At 41.9% G+C, this 15,489-nt stretch overlaps 1 protein-coding gene across 1 annotated transcript in view; it reads left to right on the top strand.

Annotated features, from left to right (window-relative positions):
• LOC146678143 (neural-cadherin-like) overlaps positions 1–15,489 on the top strand; it is a 334,730-nt gene that overhangs the window by 255,549 nt on the left and 63,692 nt on the right. Inside the window, exons 31-32 of the mRNA XM_085410097.1 lie at positions 8,141–8,321; positions 11,788–11,954. Of these exons, the coding sequence (XP_085266223.1) occupies positions 8,141–8,321; positions 11,788–11,954 (348 nt within the window). The remainder of the gene's footprint in view (positions 1–8,140; positions 8,322–11,787; positions 11,955–15,489) is intronic.

Below are 15,489 nucleotides of genomic sequence, written 5' to 3'. Positions count from 1 at the left end.
GTATTCAAAGGGTGAGCAACTAAACTCTTAACACCAACCGACATCTTCGTTGCGCCCTGCTGGAAGGAGGTGGGCCAAACTGATCCAGAGACGAGCACAACTAGAGGCATCTGTTAATAACCACCACAGTTAAACTTCCTCTGTATAGATTTTGTTGGTAGCAGACCTTTCATCATCTTTCCTGGAGGTGAAGCTAACTTGGATTGAGTTTGGGGTTAGTGGAGGTAAAGCTGTAAAGAAAAGGTGTGCACTTGATTTCTAACATTGTATAAAAGATTTACATAGGCAACTTGTTCTCTCATATTGGTTTCTGGGGTATGCAATAATGTGAGGGTGTCGGCTGCCACCTTGTTAGTGGTCAGATGTTACCATATTTAGATAATACGGTAGCTATGGTTGCTGGCTAACGTAGCTAGTGCAGCTAGCTAATGTAGCTAGTGCGGTTAGCAAGCTGCATCACACAGACAGACAGCCATGTTATGTGTCAGATAGCTCTCAGTCAGTTCAGTGACTCCAGTAAAGAGAAGCAATCCCTAAAAATAGCCATTCACCTATAGCAGCCAATCAAATCATAGCTTTGTAACAGGGAAGTCTGCAGGTAGACTCACTTTTGTAGGCAGTTTCAATGTCCATTAGGGGAACTTTGCAGTTGTGGCACTTTGGCGTGTGCGTCAGAGGTTACCGTTTGGACAAAAGGAAAGACTCACTTTAAAAACAAAGGAAATAGTAATTTCTTTATTCCAATTATCCTTTTTATCTTTTTTCATGATTGCTGGAAGCCAACAGTGTTTTTAAAATCAAATAAAATCACCCAGTTCTGTTTTGACTGCATGTTGCAATCTGCTGCAGCTACTAATTTAAATTAAGTGAGAGAAGTGAACAACGGGTAGTAGGGTTGCCAACCGTCCCTTAAAATACGGAATCGTCCCGTATTTAGAAACAAAAGCACACGTCCCGTATTGAGCTAATAAGGGACGCACTTTGTCCCGTAATACAGTGAGAATCAAAAGTAGTCTATAACTTTTAATGGAATTAACGCTTTGTTTGAAAACATAATTCCCAGCCCCTCTCCTGCTTTGTGACCAATGAGCTGACAGCACACTTATGACAATTCGAGTATGACAATTCAGATTACCGCTCATCTCATTGGTCGATAAAAGGTCGCTTACGGAGAAAATACCGGAAGACAACAGATGACCACAACAAGAAGCATGGCCAACAGGGAAACAAACGCCGTCACTGCGGTGCAAGTCTCGCACGACAGTACACCTAAAGCTGGGCAGACACTGTGCGATTTTCAGTCACGTTATTCAGCTCCTGCTCAAACTGCACGATTGACTCGCAGGGGTTAGAAGTTGGTAGGTCACGATGCAGGTCTCACACTATACCACCCGATGCTCTGATGCGACCTGAGTGCTCACACTGTGCGTCCCTAAAATTAAGGTTATAACAGAAAATCTGTCGCTCGCTCTCTGTCTCTCACTCACACAGACACACCACCACCATCAACTTTGCTAAATTGCTAATGAAAAACATGATCAGGCAGCTGTGATTTAGCAGCGATGTAGATCCAACTATTTTCACGGTTGTTGTGGTCGTGATAATTTTGTGAGGCCACATCGAAAAGGCTCGGATGAGCTTTCCAAAGTTCTACAAGTTGTGCCTCCATCGCTTGTGTCCAGATCGCACGCTGCACAGCCGTGCTGCTCCGTCTTTTTCACGGCGTTTACGTGTTTGCGCGCGAGCAGTGTGAGCGCCTCACGAGCGATTGATGATCGGGAGCTGGTCGTGAGGTGTTAATCACTTCTCGTTACCCCACGTATACTACACGATGAAGGCCAAAATCGGTCCGATCACTCAAAAATCGTCTCAAAATGGGCCTAAAACCGCACAGTGTGAGCCCAGCGTTAGAGCAGCAATGTTTGTTCCCCTCAGAGAAAGGGAAGAATGGGAAAAGGAAAACACCTGGCTGGAAAAAGTTAATATGGGCATGTGCAGTGAATATCAGCGCTATGTGGCCAGAAGTGTGATAATATAATTTATTTTGTGTAATAAACGACTGCAAGGATAGATAGTCATCTATTTGTTGTAATCAATACATAAAAGTAATACATAGGTGAATAATGATGATGAGTTAAGATGCGTAATCATGGGAACAAGCGGGTTTTCAAACGGGAGCAGCTGATTAGCATTAGAAAAGCTGAAATAATACCTCAGCTGAAGCCAATTGTACTAAATGCACTAAATGTGCACTGTTACAAGAATATTTTTCTTTCTATTGTTTTCTATTATTTTAAGTTAAGCAGGACAGAGTTATTTTAAAGAAAGATTTACTTATATTCTCAAAAGTTAAGCATGACAGGCTTCTGTTTAAGAAAGAGACCTGTTTTACTGTGTTAATGTTGTCATTTTGAGCTAAAAATAAATGGCTAAATGATCATTTGTTTCACATGTGTATTCTTTGTGATATGAACACATCTACTTAAATCAAATTCAAGTCAAAGGGTTAAAAAAAATAATTTCACACACAAAAAAAGAGCTAGAAAATTCACCACACTGGGAAGGGTGAAGACAACTGGGTCGCCCGGCCCTGGCCACGAGGTGTCCCTTATTTATTTTTCAGGGAGTTGGCAACCCTAACGGGTAGTAGCGTATTTTTGCTGGACCATTTCAGGGAAGTTATTCAAATGTTGGAGTGGAAGATTTTGACTAAATGCACACTTTTATTAAAAAAACATCACAGGAAATTTATGTGGACAGGCCTGGTATGCTTTTAAATGCAGATGAGCAAAATAGTTTTTCTCCTGCTGATTCCGCTTCCATCGCATTATGCCAGCACTGCGTATGATGGATTTCTTTCTTAGAGTTAAAGCACATAAGCCCCACATAATGGACGTGGAGGAGATCATATTTCTAGGTATAAAACGGAGATTGGTTTGTACGGTTTAAGATTATATTCTAAATAATTTATGAAATTATATTTCACTAGTCATAACAGAGTATATTATATGGCTCAGTGTTGAGAGAATTACTGTGAGACTGCTGTTCATCATTGTCTGGATTATGGTCACTCTCTAATGTGCGTGTGTGTGTGTGTGTGTGTATAGAAGTAGTGAGGACCGGGAAAACACTGAAAGCTGGCTCAGAGTGGGTTATTTGTGGCTTGCCTTCAGCCGGGTACACATGAGCATTTAATGCGCTAGGACCGCTGAGTTAATTGATTAGCCCGACCAGCCAACCAATAAAAACAGTCAATAATGTGAGCCTAATATCATGAGCCAACTACTACACAACCTCTCTGTCACTTTAGTCCAATACATGTTCCGTTTAATGAGGTCAGTGTCAGCACAAACGGGTTCATTACCAGGCATATGTCGCTCTCTCGGTGTCCTGCAGACACATCCTCTGTTTCCAGCATTAAATAGTAATTGGTTGTTTGCTAAAAAAAACAGTCATGATGCAGAAGTTTTAAACACATAAAACTGTGCAACTGACAAGTTTCCATCATTTAGTGTGTGTGTGTGTGTGTGTGTGTGTGTGTGTGTGTGTGTGTGTGTGTGTGTGTGTGTGTGTGTGTGTGTGTTTCCTTCTTTTTTCTTGTGGTCCACTCATATTCTAAGGACTCCTCTTCAGTCTGCTAATAAGGTATTTCTGTGTATGCAGGTGTGTCTGTGTGTTGCTAAGTAATAACCCAGGTGTTTTGTGGGAAAGAGCAGTTATTATTCTGCACACTTATGTTTAAATGAAAAACAACCTTGGCCAGTCAATTCAAACATCCTTTCGTTCAGCACTCCGGTAAGGTGTGAGGAGCCACGAGGCCTCTAGGGGTGGCTTTTAGAACTGTTGTCTCTATAAACACAATTTATTTGTATCCATTCAGTAGACAATTTGAAAGCTCTGTTAAGATGTTGAATCTCAAGAGCGGTGATATTAAAGGATATAAGTCTGTCTTTCTGCAGTGCTGAAGGCTTGGAGTTAGTGTGGTTTACCTTAGCCAGGGATGTAGCAGGAGGCTGCACAAACACTGTGTACTAATGAGAGGAATCTGCATGATGTGTGTGGGCGGACATGAGTATAATAAATCCCCAAAAGCATGCAACAGTAGGCGTGCTGATGATTAATAATGTTGATGGACATGTTCCGGCATTGTATGATTTTTATTTTTTTCCTTTTCCTCTGGTGTTGTTGTTCCTTTCCTTGCAAAAATGCTCCAGTGTGTCATGTTTGTTGCTATAGCAACATCATCTGTTTCTGCATGGGTGTGAGTGCCTGTCGATGAGGTAAAAAGGTAGCTGATGTTGATATGTCCTCCTCACCGGCAGTATGGGTGGGAATCACAGACGAGCTCACTGCCGCGGCACGATGTGAACAAAAGCAACGTTATCATGACTTTTAGTTTTTATGTACGAATCCAAAACTAACAACACAAAGCAGGGATTAAGAAAAACAGCCCAAAGACAGTAAATGCAATTGCCACAGTGAAGTGAAGGCTACAGCGCTACAGGCCTGACTGCTCACCACTGCCTATTAAAATTTGGTGTCTCAGTAGCTTTAACGTCACTTGTGTTAGCTCAGCGTTGGCATACTGTCTGCACAGATGTTTACAGAGAGCTGATGTTGTGTTAGCAGCATATTATTGGGGCAATCATAGCTCAAGAGTTGGGAGTTCGCGTTGTAATCAGAAGGTTGCCGGTTCGAGCCCCGGCTTGGACAGTCTCGGTCGTTGTGTCCTTGGGCAAGACACTTCACCCGTTGCCTACTGGTGGTGGTCAGAGCGCCACACTGGCAGGGGCGCCAGTGTCCGGCAACCTCGCCTCTGTCAGTGCGCCCCAGGGTGGCTGTGGCTACAATGTAGCTGCCATCACCAGTGTGTGAATGTGTGTGAATGGGTGGATGACTGGATGTGTAAAACGCTTTGGGGTCCTTAGGGACTAGAAAAGCGATATACAAATACAGGTCATTTACCATTATTGTTTCCGTTTTGGATGCAGTTGCATTTCACCATTGTGCTCTTGCCCATTCATTAAATAAAAATAAAAGTAATGTCTGTACCTCCAGTCCTCAAAGCTGTAAGATCACGTCACCATTTTCCTCTGTATCCACCCGCTATAAGGCTAATTGCTCATACAGAAAAGCAGAGCTGCATGTTTGAATCTTTGTACACAGGCGGAGTGAAGACAGCATCAGGAACTATATACTAATTGTCCTTTATAAGTTATTTATTTAGAGAAATTAATAATGTATTTACAGAAATAACACTTTATTCCAAAAACACCTGCCTGCAACCTGGAATTGGCTAATCAGTCAGTCCTTAATTGGAACAAAATCACAGTTGACCATGGTCAGCTAGCATTAGCATTAGCATTAGCTTTGCCAAAGCTGCACAGTTATTTCTACTGAAGAGTAGCAGCTCATCCATAACATCATTCTTTCAGTTGTTCTCTAAAATCCTGTCTGGGTTTAGTTTGAGTAGATGGGTTGATGTATTCTTCAGTATTTTGGGAAAATCTAAAGAACATCTTGCCTGCCTATATGTATGTTAGCTACAGTCTGCGGTAATGTGCACACAGGTTTAGTTCATATGTATAAAACTCTCACATTGCTAACAGACACAGTGTTACTGAAAGTAAGGAGCTTCTTATGAAACCAAGCTAGTAAACCAGTAGAGAGATTTTGGGAGGCAGAAAAAATTATTCAGAAGCTGCTGAATTTTTCCACAGAATCTGCAAGGCCGCTGAGCAAAGCAAACGTGGTTCATTCTCATGTCTTGAACATTTTTTATGATAGTTTTAGTATGAAAATCTACCAGTACAAAGGTACAAATTTAAGTAAGTTTTTGGCTTGAAAAATTCTCATCGCAGTTCCCATTGACTAAATTAACACTGCATACCATGTTGTCTTAATTAAAACCAGTGAAGTGTGGTGCATGGCTGCATGTAACCTAAACAGGAAAAGGTGAATGAATTAAAAGGATAAATGAGACTGGAGTAAGCCCGGTGGTAATAGTGAGGTTGCATCCAGGTAAAAAGACAGGAAATGATTTCCTTTTAATATGCTTCTATTCTGGAGCTACCTCTCTGCCTCTCTTACCCCTGCTGTCACTCACCTTTGTCCGTTTTCCACTTTCTCCATCCTCGTCTTATCATTATTCTGCTTTCCTTTCTCCCTTCAGCTCTCAGAGTAGCATTACAGCTTTAAGGTTTTCTGTGCTTTTGACATATCTGTCACTACATTGTTAAGTAGGGAGGTGTGCAGTTACAGCACACTGACTAATAGCTTTTTGAGTGCTACTAGCTATGATTCGAAACTTGATTTACAGAGTTTCTCAGCAAAAAGTTTACCTCATAACAGAAGTTACAGAACACTGTGGACAGATGATAATAATAATAATAATAATAATAATAATGGATACTTTATTGATCCCCATGGGGAAATTACTTGTTTTTCTCTGCATTTGACCCATTCACTCAGTGAAGCAGTGGGCAGCCCACTAAGCAGGCGCCCGGGGAGCAGTGTGTAGGGACGGTACCTTGCTCAGGGGTACCTCAGGGTAGCCGTTAAGTGGATTCGAACCGCCGACCTTCCGATCATGGGGCGACCACTTTACCTACTGAGCTATCCCTGCCCATGATGTTTTCTCATTTCACCAAAATATATATTCAGCAAAAAAAGTTCTGTATGTTTTTAGGAAATCATAGTCTAGATATTGCCTTGTATTGCATTGCATTTTGCTTTTGGCAGGCATGGACACTGGGAGCAATTTAAAGCAGCTAAAATATCTTCTTTCAGACAAGTGAGGGAGTGAAATAAAACCAACATGTGGATGGCGAACTAATTAAAAAAAAAAAAGAATTTTTAACGATATGAAACGACATCATCTTACCACATGTTGTAAATTTGAATTCAATACTTATAAAGACTCATTTCATGCTGTTTAGGTGACATTATGCCTGACTTCTGCATGTCATTGTCAGCCATCTTCATTATCACTTCCTCCAAGGTGTGACTGAAGTGCTTCAAGGTTCAGACATTTTGGGTGAAACTTCACTCTTTGCACGGCACACTCCAGCTGCATGCTTTTTCATTTAGAATGTATTTTGCATGCATCCTGCTGCGTCTCTTTGTGGGGGTGTGACACTGTTTTCAGCTCAAGCCGTAATTTGTTATTCATGAAGAAGCAGCTGTATTTTTGAGTTGAGCTCATGTATCAGCCAGTGCTGTGCTCAGAGACACACGCATGCACACATACTGGAGCGACACCGATGCTCAGTCGAATCAATGGCAGACACGCCAATATGTCTTTCTGCTTTAGAATGCAGATGTTTGTCTTTCAGTCCTTGGCGATCAACATGATCAGCTCAACCCCAGAAAATTGTGGAGCTGTAGCATTTAAAGGTCAACAACCAATAAGAGCCCTCTTTGCTGGAGGTCAGAACCAATCAGCAGCTCCCTGATGGCATGATTCATTTCACTTTACAATCTTTCACATTCCTGCATCCTCTCTGCAGCACAAACACTCATAAAGTTTGGTCCTGGCAGGGAGGTGACTGAACATATTAATGTATTTTATGACATCCGATTGTAAGCGTTCAAGGTTCCTCTGTCCTTTCAGCTCTCCCTGTAGGTGGTCATGCTGTTTCTCTGGTCAAGAGTTTGGTTTCATCATTGTGACGAGAGACTCTGAGAGACAGAGAGATGACAATTTAAAGAAAGAGACTGTCTGAGTTTATGTCTTTCAGTGTATTTTAGAGTTTTCTTCCTCAATCGATTCATTTTCATTCTCTTTGACTTTACTTACCTCTTTCGAATATTCCGACTCTCCCTCTGGCTGCTGACCCCCTTATACGTCTGTCCCGTGTCTTCCCTAATCCCATTTTCTCTGCTGTCACTTTGCCTTTTTGCCTTCTGTATGTAAGCTACTTACTTCTTGGCACCTCTCCCTATTGCCTTCCTCGCATCTCAACTTTTCCACTTTTTCTTCCCTCCTATTTCCGCCTCGTTTTCCTTCTTGCTTTCTTGTTGTTTTACTTTGTTTATATTTTTCCAATTTCACGTCATATCCAGTTTCTCCTTTCTTCAACTTTACCTTCTCTAAATTTACTAATCCTCCCATCTCCTCCCCTGTATCTCTTCCATTCAGCTGTATGATTTGGGCTCCCCGGCCGACTCGCAGTCCAGCTCTCCAGGCTGCCTGACCACAGATAGCAGCTGTGTCAACATGGGCTATCCATCCTGTGGCCACCGGGGTCGCTGTCACGGTGAGTGGGGCTCCTTCAGCTGCCAGTGTATACCCGGATACACAGGACACCAGTGTGAAGAAGGTATGCCAATTTTTTATTATTTTTGTTTTACATTATGCAATAAAATGTTGTTCTTGACAGTAACATTAAAAAGAAAAGAAAATCATCCATGTGGCCTCAAAGATCATTTACTCCCTGTTGACTATGTCAGATTACAGTATGTGAAATGAACACATATTTGGTCATTGTCGGACAAGGAGTTTGTGCTATCACAAAATCGCTCTAAATGCTAAAATGCACACGTCCTTCCCACCTTATCACTTCAGCTGTGTCACATGGTACAGGCTGTTTCCTCCAACAGCTTCAAGGGATCCTGAGCAGCTTTATTTTCAGTGTAATGTTTTGGTCTTCAAGGCTATAGTAAACATGGCTGTCAGAAATTTTACGGTTAACATTCCCATAAATATTGTTGACGAGAACCCCCTGTTTTGTTACCGGGTAACCTAGACTGTAAAACAGAATAAAAGCTGTGTGGCTCCAAGGCCACAACAACTATGGCAAAGGACGCAGCAGCTGAGGGTGAACCAAAGCATTTAATAAATTAGCTGAGGATGCAAATACAAACATGGAGCACTTCAGTTAAGCTGTTTTCACACAAGCAGCCCTGAACTTTTCCAAGAGCTATCCAGGGGAGCTGGATATGTGAACAAATACATCCAGGCTAGACGTTTTCTTTAACCTGCCAACTCCCGTATACAAGGTTTGTGTTAATGTAAGTTTGTGCCTGTGTGTGTGCTGTGCAATTAACACTAACAAGTGGGTATGATGTGTGGCACCTACCACATGCTGCATCCTGGCAGCGCCACGACACATCACATTTCTAGATGTCTGAACACATGTGAAAGCGGACTATTTCCTGCTGCGTGTTGCATGTGTGAAAGCGCAACTGTGGAAAATAACCCAACTTTATTCACCTGGAAATGCCAGAAGTTAATGTTTTAAAATAGTTTTAGTGGCATTCAGTTCATTTCAGTTTTATTTGCACAGCACCAAATCACAACAGTCTCCTGAAGATACTTTATATTGTAAGGTAAAGAGCCTAAAATAGCAGAGAGAGACTCCAACTATCAAGTGACCCCCTTTTATCAAGCACTTGAGACAGTGGGAAGGAACAACTCTATTTAAGAGGGACATAAGACCAGCTGAGAAACATAATCTCTCTCCAACATGTCCTGCGGGCCCCTTTAAGTTAGACATGCCCGAAACACATCTGTAATCCAGGAGGCATCCTGGGGAGATCCCTATATCACCTCCTGAATGACTGAGCTCTTGACCCTAACTTTACGGTTCAACCCAGACACCTATCAGAATGAGGTCTGCCTGCTCTCTTGTATGTTGTTCTTATTCTTTCAGTCACTCCCAGCAGCCTGTGGCTTTAGGTGAGGGTCAGAAAGTCAACAAGTAAATCGACAGCTTTAGCTTCACACTCAGCTTTCTCTTCACCGTAATGAACAGCGTGCCAAAGCATCTGTTAATCTCCTGCTCTGCTTTACTCCACTCTCACTTGTGAGCAAGACCCTGATATACTTGAACTCCTCCACTTAATGTGTCAACTAATCCTTAACCTGAAGTAGGCAGTTAACCCTTTTCTGTCTGAGAACCACAGCCTCAAACTTGTAGTTCCCGATTCTTAGTCCGACTACACTCGGCACAGCAAATTGTCCCAGGCTGAGCTGGAGGTCACTACTGAATAAACCCAGCAGGGTCACACCATCTGCAAAAAGTAGAGACGAGATCCTGAGACTACCAGACCTCACTGCTGTCACTCATTGGCAGCGTCTATGAATTCTTCCATAAAAATTAGGATGCGCTGCCTTGACTTTTAGGGTTTAAAATAAACAAATTGAATAATGGGGTGTAAGTAGCTTTGTGAAGCGATACCCGGGACATCGCCAACTAGCCATGACAATGCTCCAAGTGTATCGCAGATATATAAATGCAGGCAAGGATGACTCAAGAAGACACTAACGGCACTCCATCAGTTTCCAATCTCAGGAGTACACTGCAGTGTAATTTTTGTTTTACTCACCAAGCAACCTACCCTGCCCCTTGGCCTAAAGAAGATGGCTTCTTCTGAGCCTCTCTGTGCTGGTCGTGTGGTTGTGGAGACAATTGGCTTATTGCAGACTTTTATTGGACTGAGATTGGCTCTTTAATGGCTCTGGTCCTACGTGGCCTCTCGCACACATCCTTGGAGTTGAGGAGGACACCTTCAGTCATGCTTTCTGCTGATCGCAGCACACTAGTCCAGGCTTTACGGTCTTGTTTGGTTTCTGCCTCCTATTTCACAGTGAGACTCAGACACGACTCGAATGTAGAATCTGAAATCGTAACAGGTCAAGATTTGGTGTGCAGTCTGTACAAATGGTTCTTTTCTTCTGTTATGTCTTATATGACAAATAGCGCTCCGGTCGTTAACAGATTAAACCATCTGTGTTTAACATGCAGCCCAGTTCCAATTTACCCCGGTGGATTGCTTTGCAAAGTAAGAAAATTACAAGGAAGTCTCTTTTTTTTGGAATAAAACTGCAATGTGATGCAGTATTAACTGAACTGAACAAATGATAGTGAGTCACTCTCATCTTGTAAAACAAAAACTTGCAAAATTCACTATTTATTCTTTCACTCTTTAATTTAAGTATTTGCCCTTTACTCTGTTGGAGTCTACATGGAAAATAAAAAAGAAGAGGAAAGGAAAACAAATACCCCCACTTCTACTTCAAAGTATTTCGTGTATTTGACAAGCCATCGTTGAATAACGTGAGACTGTTGGTGTAAAATTGATGGTGTTGTTATGTTTTTATATAAACAGCCTGTGGCCGTGAGAGGCAAAGTAAAATTTGAGATGGAGTTTTGGGAGCTTCAAGAGGACATGGCTGATCAGCTGCATATTCCATGCCTAGAAGCACCCCCCCCCCCAAAAAAAAAAAAAAAAAAAATTATTCGACATTGCCTTCAAGTGAGCTCTCATGAACCACTCGACTTTGTCAAAGTTACAAGGGAAGGAGACAAAGAAAAGGAAGAGGTGTGAAAGCGATAGAAGAAAATTTAACTTGCGTACGCCGTGAGATGGAAGAATGGCTTTGAGAGTTTTAGGTGTGCTTGGTTTATTCTGAGAGGCATGCACAAAAAACACTTCTGTGAAAACTTCAAACTCTTAGACAGAAGAACCCAAGCTAAACCAAACATGCATATCGTTAGCTTCATAGCATAAGTGCCTAAGTCATTTGACTAAGTCAATGACTTAGGCACTTATGCTATGAAGCTAACGATATTCTATCTTGTGCATTTAACATAGTCTTTCTGTCCCCAGCACCGGACTTTTTAAAACTGATTTAGCTGAAGTGACTTGTGGTGTCTTCTCTGTGGAGGAAAGCAGCATCCAGACTGTCTAAGAATTATGTTTTGCACTTGAAATCCTGTTTAAACGTAGCACTATGTGGCTGACCTCTGTGTGTGGTTATGTGTTTGTATCCACCAACACCAGAGGTCCCAGAGTACTCCTTTGATGGCCACAGTCACGTGCGTTACCAGTTGGCGTCCCCGCTGCCTGCCCGGAGGACATGGATCCAAGTCCTGGTTCGAACCCGTAAACACAGCAGTGTCCTTTTCAGTCTGATCTCAAAGGAGCAAAGTGAATACTTACGTCTGGAGGTGAGTGCAGGAAGATGGAGTCATCACTTTTCCTCACTTTCAGAATTTTTCATAGCAGGTTGTGAGTTTGGGTTTGGCTTTGTTGTGTGGAAAGCAATTTTATTTTACCTTCTCGCTTCATGAACAGTTTCAGATTCTGCTCTACTCTTTATCCTGTAGCAACTGCAGGCATTTTCTTTATCCACCCACTGCTCTTATGACATGCACTTTCTCTTGCTATAATGATACCTATGCAACAGACACTTTTTGAAAAGAGGTAAAAGCAACAAAAGTAACAGTTAACATAATTTGTTTCTGTAGCCATGTGTGAATTCATCGTAGTCTAAAGAGCTTGGAAAGAAAAGCGTCTGGACTTTCTTGAAGATGTTTCATCTCTCGTCCAAGAAGTTTCTTCAGTTCTAAGAGCAAATGGTGGAGAGTCATGACCATCTGTCTTCTCTGTCCAAAATGTGAACGTTGGCATCCTCAAAGGAGTGACCTTTATCCTTAAGATGCAACATCCGAGTCTTGTCCAGTTGAGGTGGCTCTTGTATGTTGTGCCATGCGTTCATGAAGTGGCTCTTTGGTCTCTCCAATGTAGACACTGTACAGCATACATTAAGTTTGCTTTTTTTTTGTCTTTTGGATGAACTGGTTTTTGTCTGAGTGTATGGCTGGGTCTGAAGTACACTGGGAAGTACACTGAAGTCTAAGGAGCTTGGAAAGAAAAGCATCTGGACTTCTTTAAGTTGCTTGAAGACCTCTCATCCGAGAAGCTTCTTCAGTACACTGAAGTACAGTCCCAGCACTACTCCTTCGAGGATTCCAACGTTCACATTTTGGATAGAGAAGACAGATGGTTTGAAAGAAGAGTGAAAGAAGCGTCTATGTCCACTGTGAACAACCATCTTTGAACAGAGGCGGCGGCTTACAATCCAGTTTCCTTCCCAGACGCCTTAACGCTCACTCACATCCTGGGCCATTTGACCTCAGTAAATCACATGATAGGGGGGTAGGTTTCACAGTTGGTTCACCCGAAACCGCGGCTGATGTGATTAGGTAGAGGATCAATAGGGGGTCCATGACACTCTTGGGGACCCTCCCATAGGGCTTAAAATCTGGGACTCTCCACCAGTTGATCTTAGAACTGAAGAAGCTTCTCGGATGAGAGGGGAAACATCTTCAAGAAACTTAAAGAAGTCCAGACGCTTTTCTCTCCAAGCTCCTTAGATTCCCAGTGAAGTTTGGTAGGACAATGAATCTATTTGCATTTTATACAAAGCTATCACCTGAATTTGTACACTGTAGGGACAACTCACGTAGGATCAGACTGATTAAATATTTAAAAGTAAATAGACATTTATGCTCATTTGTCATGGTCACTTATGTGAATTCAAGACCTAATGAGCCAGACAAGTCAACAAAAAGTGAATGAATAAATTAAAGGAGGCACACAGCTTTCAGTGAGACGCTTTGGCCAACCACACAGATGTGACAGGAGTAAACAAAGTAAACAACTTTTTGTTTTTTACCTTTGACTTCTTGGGGCCCCCACCTAAGGCAGTGAGAGGGAAATCATCACAGGTGTACATCTCCTGTTTCCAAACAACATTTCCTTTCAGGGCAGATAAAAGACATTCGAAACAACCAGAAACAGATGCATGTCTTTACTTTAGTGTTTTTGGTTTCTCAACAGTTTTTTTTCCAGCTGTTAATATCCAGATGTTCACTTGTTGTTGTTGTTTTGTGTTGTTGCATGTCTTCTTTTTAATTAATGTTTTCCATCCATCAGTTTATAAAATGAAAACAGTCACATCATTGCACTACACTAATCTTAATCATCGATGGAACATATTAAACCTTGGCCGGGCCTGTAGCGGCTTACCAGTATATACAGAGGACGTCTGACTTCTGACACTTGTTTAGAATAATTGGTTTGTGTGCAAACAACTGCAAATTATTATTATTATTGAATAATGTGAATAATTATTATTATTTGTTAGGAAAATGGGAAAGAAGTGCAGCATCTGATTAAAACACTTGGAAACATACACAGAAATACAGCATATAAAGTAAAGCCAGACAGAAACAGCCTGAATTCTCTTACACAAGCGTTATTTAGTCTGTGTTAAATAGACTTTAGGAATCGTTCTCCAGCCTTCAAAAGGCTTCTTTGGGTGATCACACACTGCTTCAGTAATGTTGAGCTGCAGGCTCTGGGGAGGCCAGTCCAGGACTGATAGCGTTCTGTTGTGTGTTTGGCATCATTGTCATGCAAGAAAATAACGCTGTTGCCAATCAGATGCTTTCCAGATGTTATTACTGTACATGGTGGATCAACATCTGATTTCTCTGTATGCATTTTCCACCGTGTTTTACAAACGAGTATAGATGCTCACCGCGCACCTTCCCAGTTCTTTACTCGTGCCTTTCCCTGTCTTTTGCCCCACACTCAAACCACACGTATTGATCAAACATCTGTGTCTTAAATGATGATGATTATCCATACCATGGCAGCCGTTTAAATCTCCTCTGATCTCCATCTGTCTATCCTTTCTGTTCATCCATTCCCACACTCCCTCCTAAATATCACATTGCTCCATCAGCACAGCCACATGGGGAGCGAGTGCACATCGTTTATCTATCATAAATAGTGCATTTATTCCTGAGTGCAGAGCAGTGAAACATTGGAAACCCTGCTGAGTTCTTGGTGGAAACATAACCGTTTACTGCCTGCTAAGATTATATTTTTCACTGTAATAGTTTTGATTGCTTTTAATCAGAGGAAGAAATTAGTATGTGTTACTCTTGGTTGGATACACTGTTACATTGTGAGGAGCCCCTTCTGTTTGTGTATGGCTTCACATCCAACAGTATGCTTAGTAAAAGATATTACAAAGCATATTAGGCTCTCTTCTTTAAATGACTTTAGTCTCTCTGATTACTGATAAAGTTCCTGTTTTTTGAGCCACTGTTTTTTGTGCTGTAACAATTTTACGTGCATGAAATTCAATTGAATTTACAACAGTAGCCTCAAGGCACTTCATACTGTGAGGTAAGGGCCTTACAATATTAAAGAGAAAACCCCAGAAATCAGATGAGCAAGCACTTGGTGACAGTGGGAAGAAACAACAGCTCTGTTTTATCAGAAAGATAGTGCCTCTGACAGAACCAGGCTCGTGGAGTGACAGCCATCTGCGGTACAAACTGGATGCCCTGGTGTTGTGTGTGCAGTAGCGTCAACTTCCGTGTGACCGCTTTCAACCGGAGGACAGTTGCATAGGTCACCTGGTGGTGGAGGGGAATCTGCCTCCAAACAAGCTTGGTCTGACTTGGACTGCCTGTAATCACTCTCAGGCAAACTAATGAAGGTGTGCTATTAATTCATGTTTAATTTATAAACATAGACAGGTTTCCAACACTGCACCGATGAGCACAACTCATCTGCAATGTGTCTCGATAATCGCGATAGGTGGAAAGGGGATCAGCTCTTTTGGTTTCCAACTGGTTCTGTTCTGGTTATATTGCTGTATAAAAGCTGTCTATGTAATTTTGA

This window comes from Rhamphochromis longiceps, linkage group LG1 (assembly GCF_057381845.1).
Source record: "Rhamphochromis longiceps isolate RC_006_pf linkage group LG1, R_longiceps_female_GT1.1, whole genome shotgun sequence".
NCBI lineage: Eukaryota > Metazoa > Chordata > Actinopteri > Cichliformes > Cichlidae > Rhamphochromis > Rhamphochromis longiceps.
Note: the sequence above shows the minus strand (reverse complement) of the source record. Positions and strands in the feature narration are given on the sequence as shown.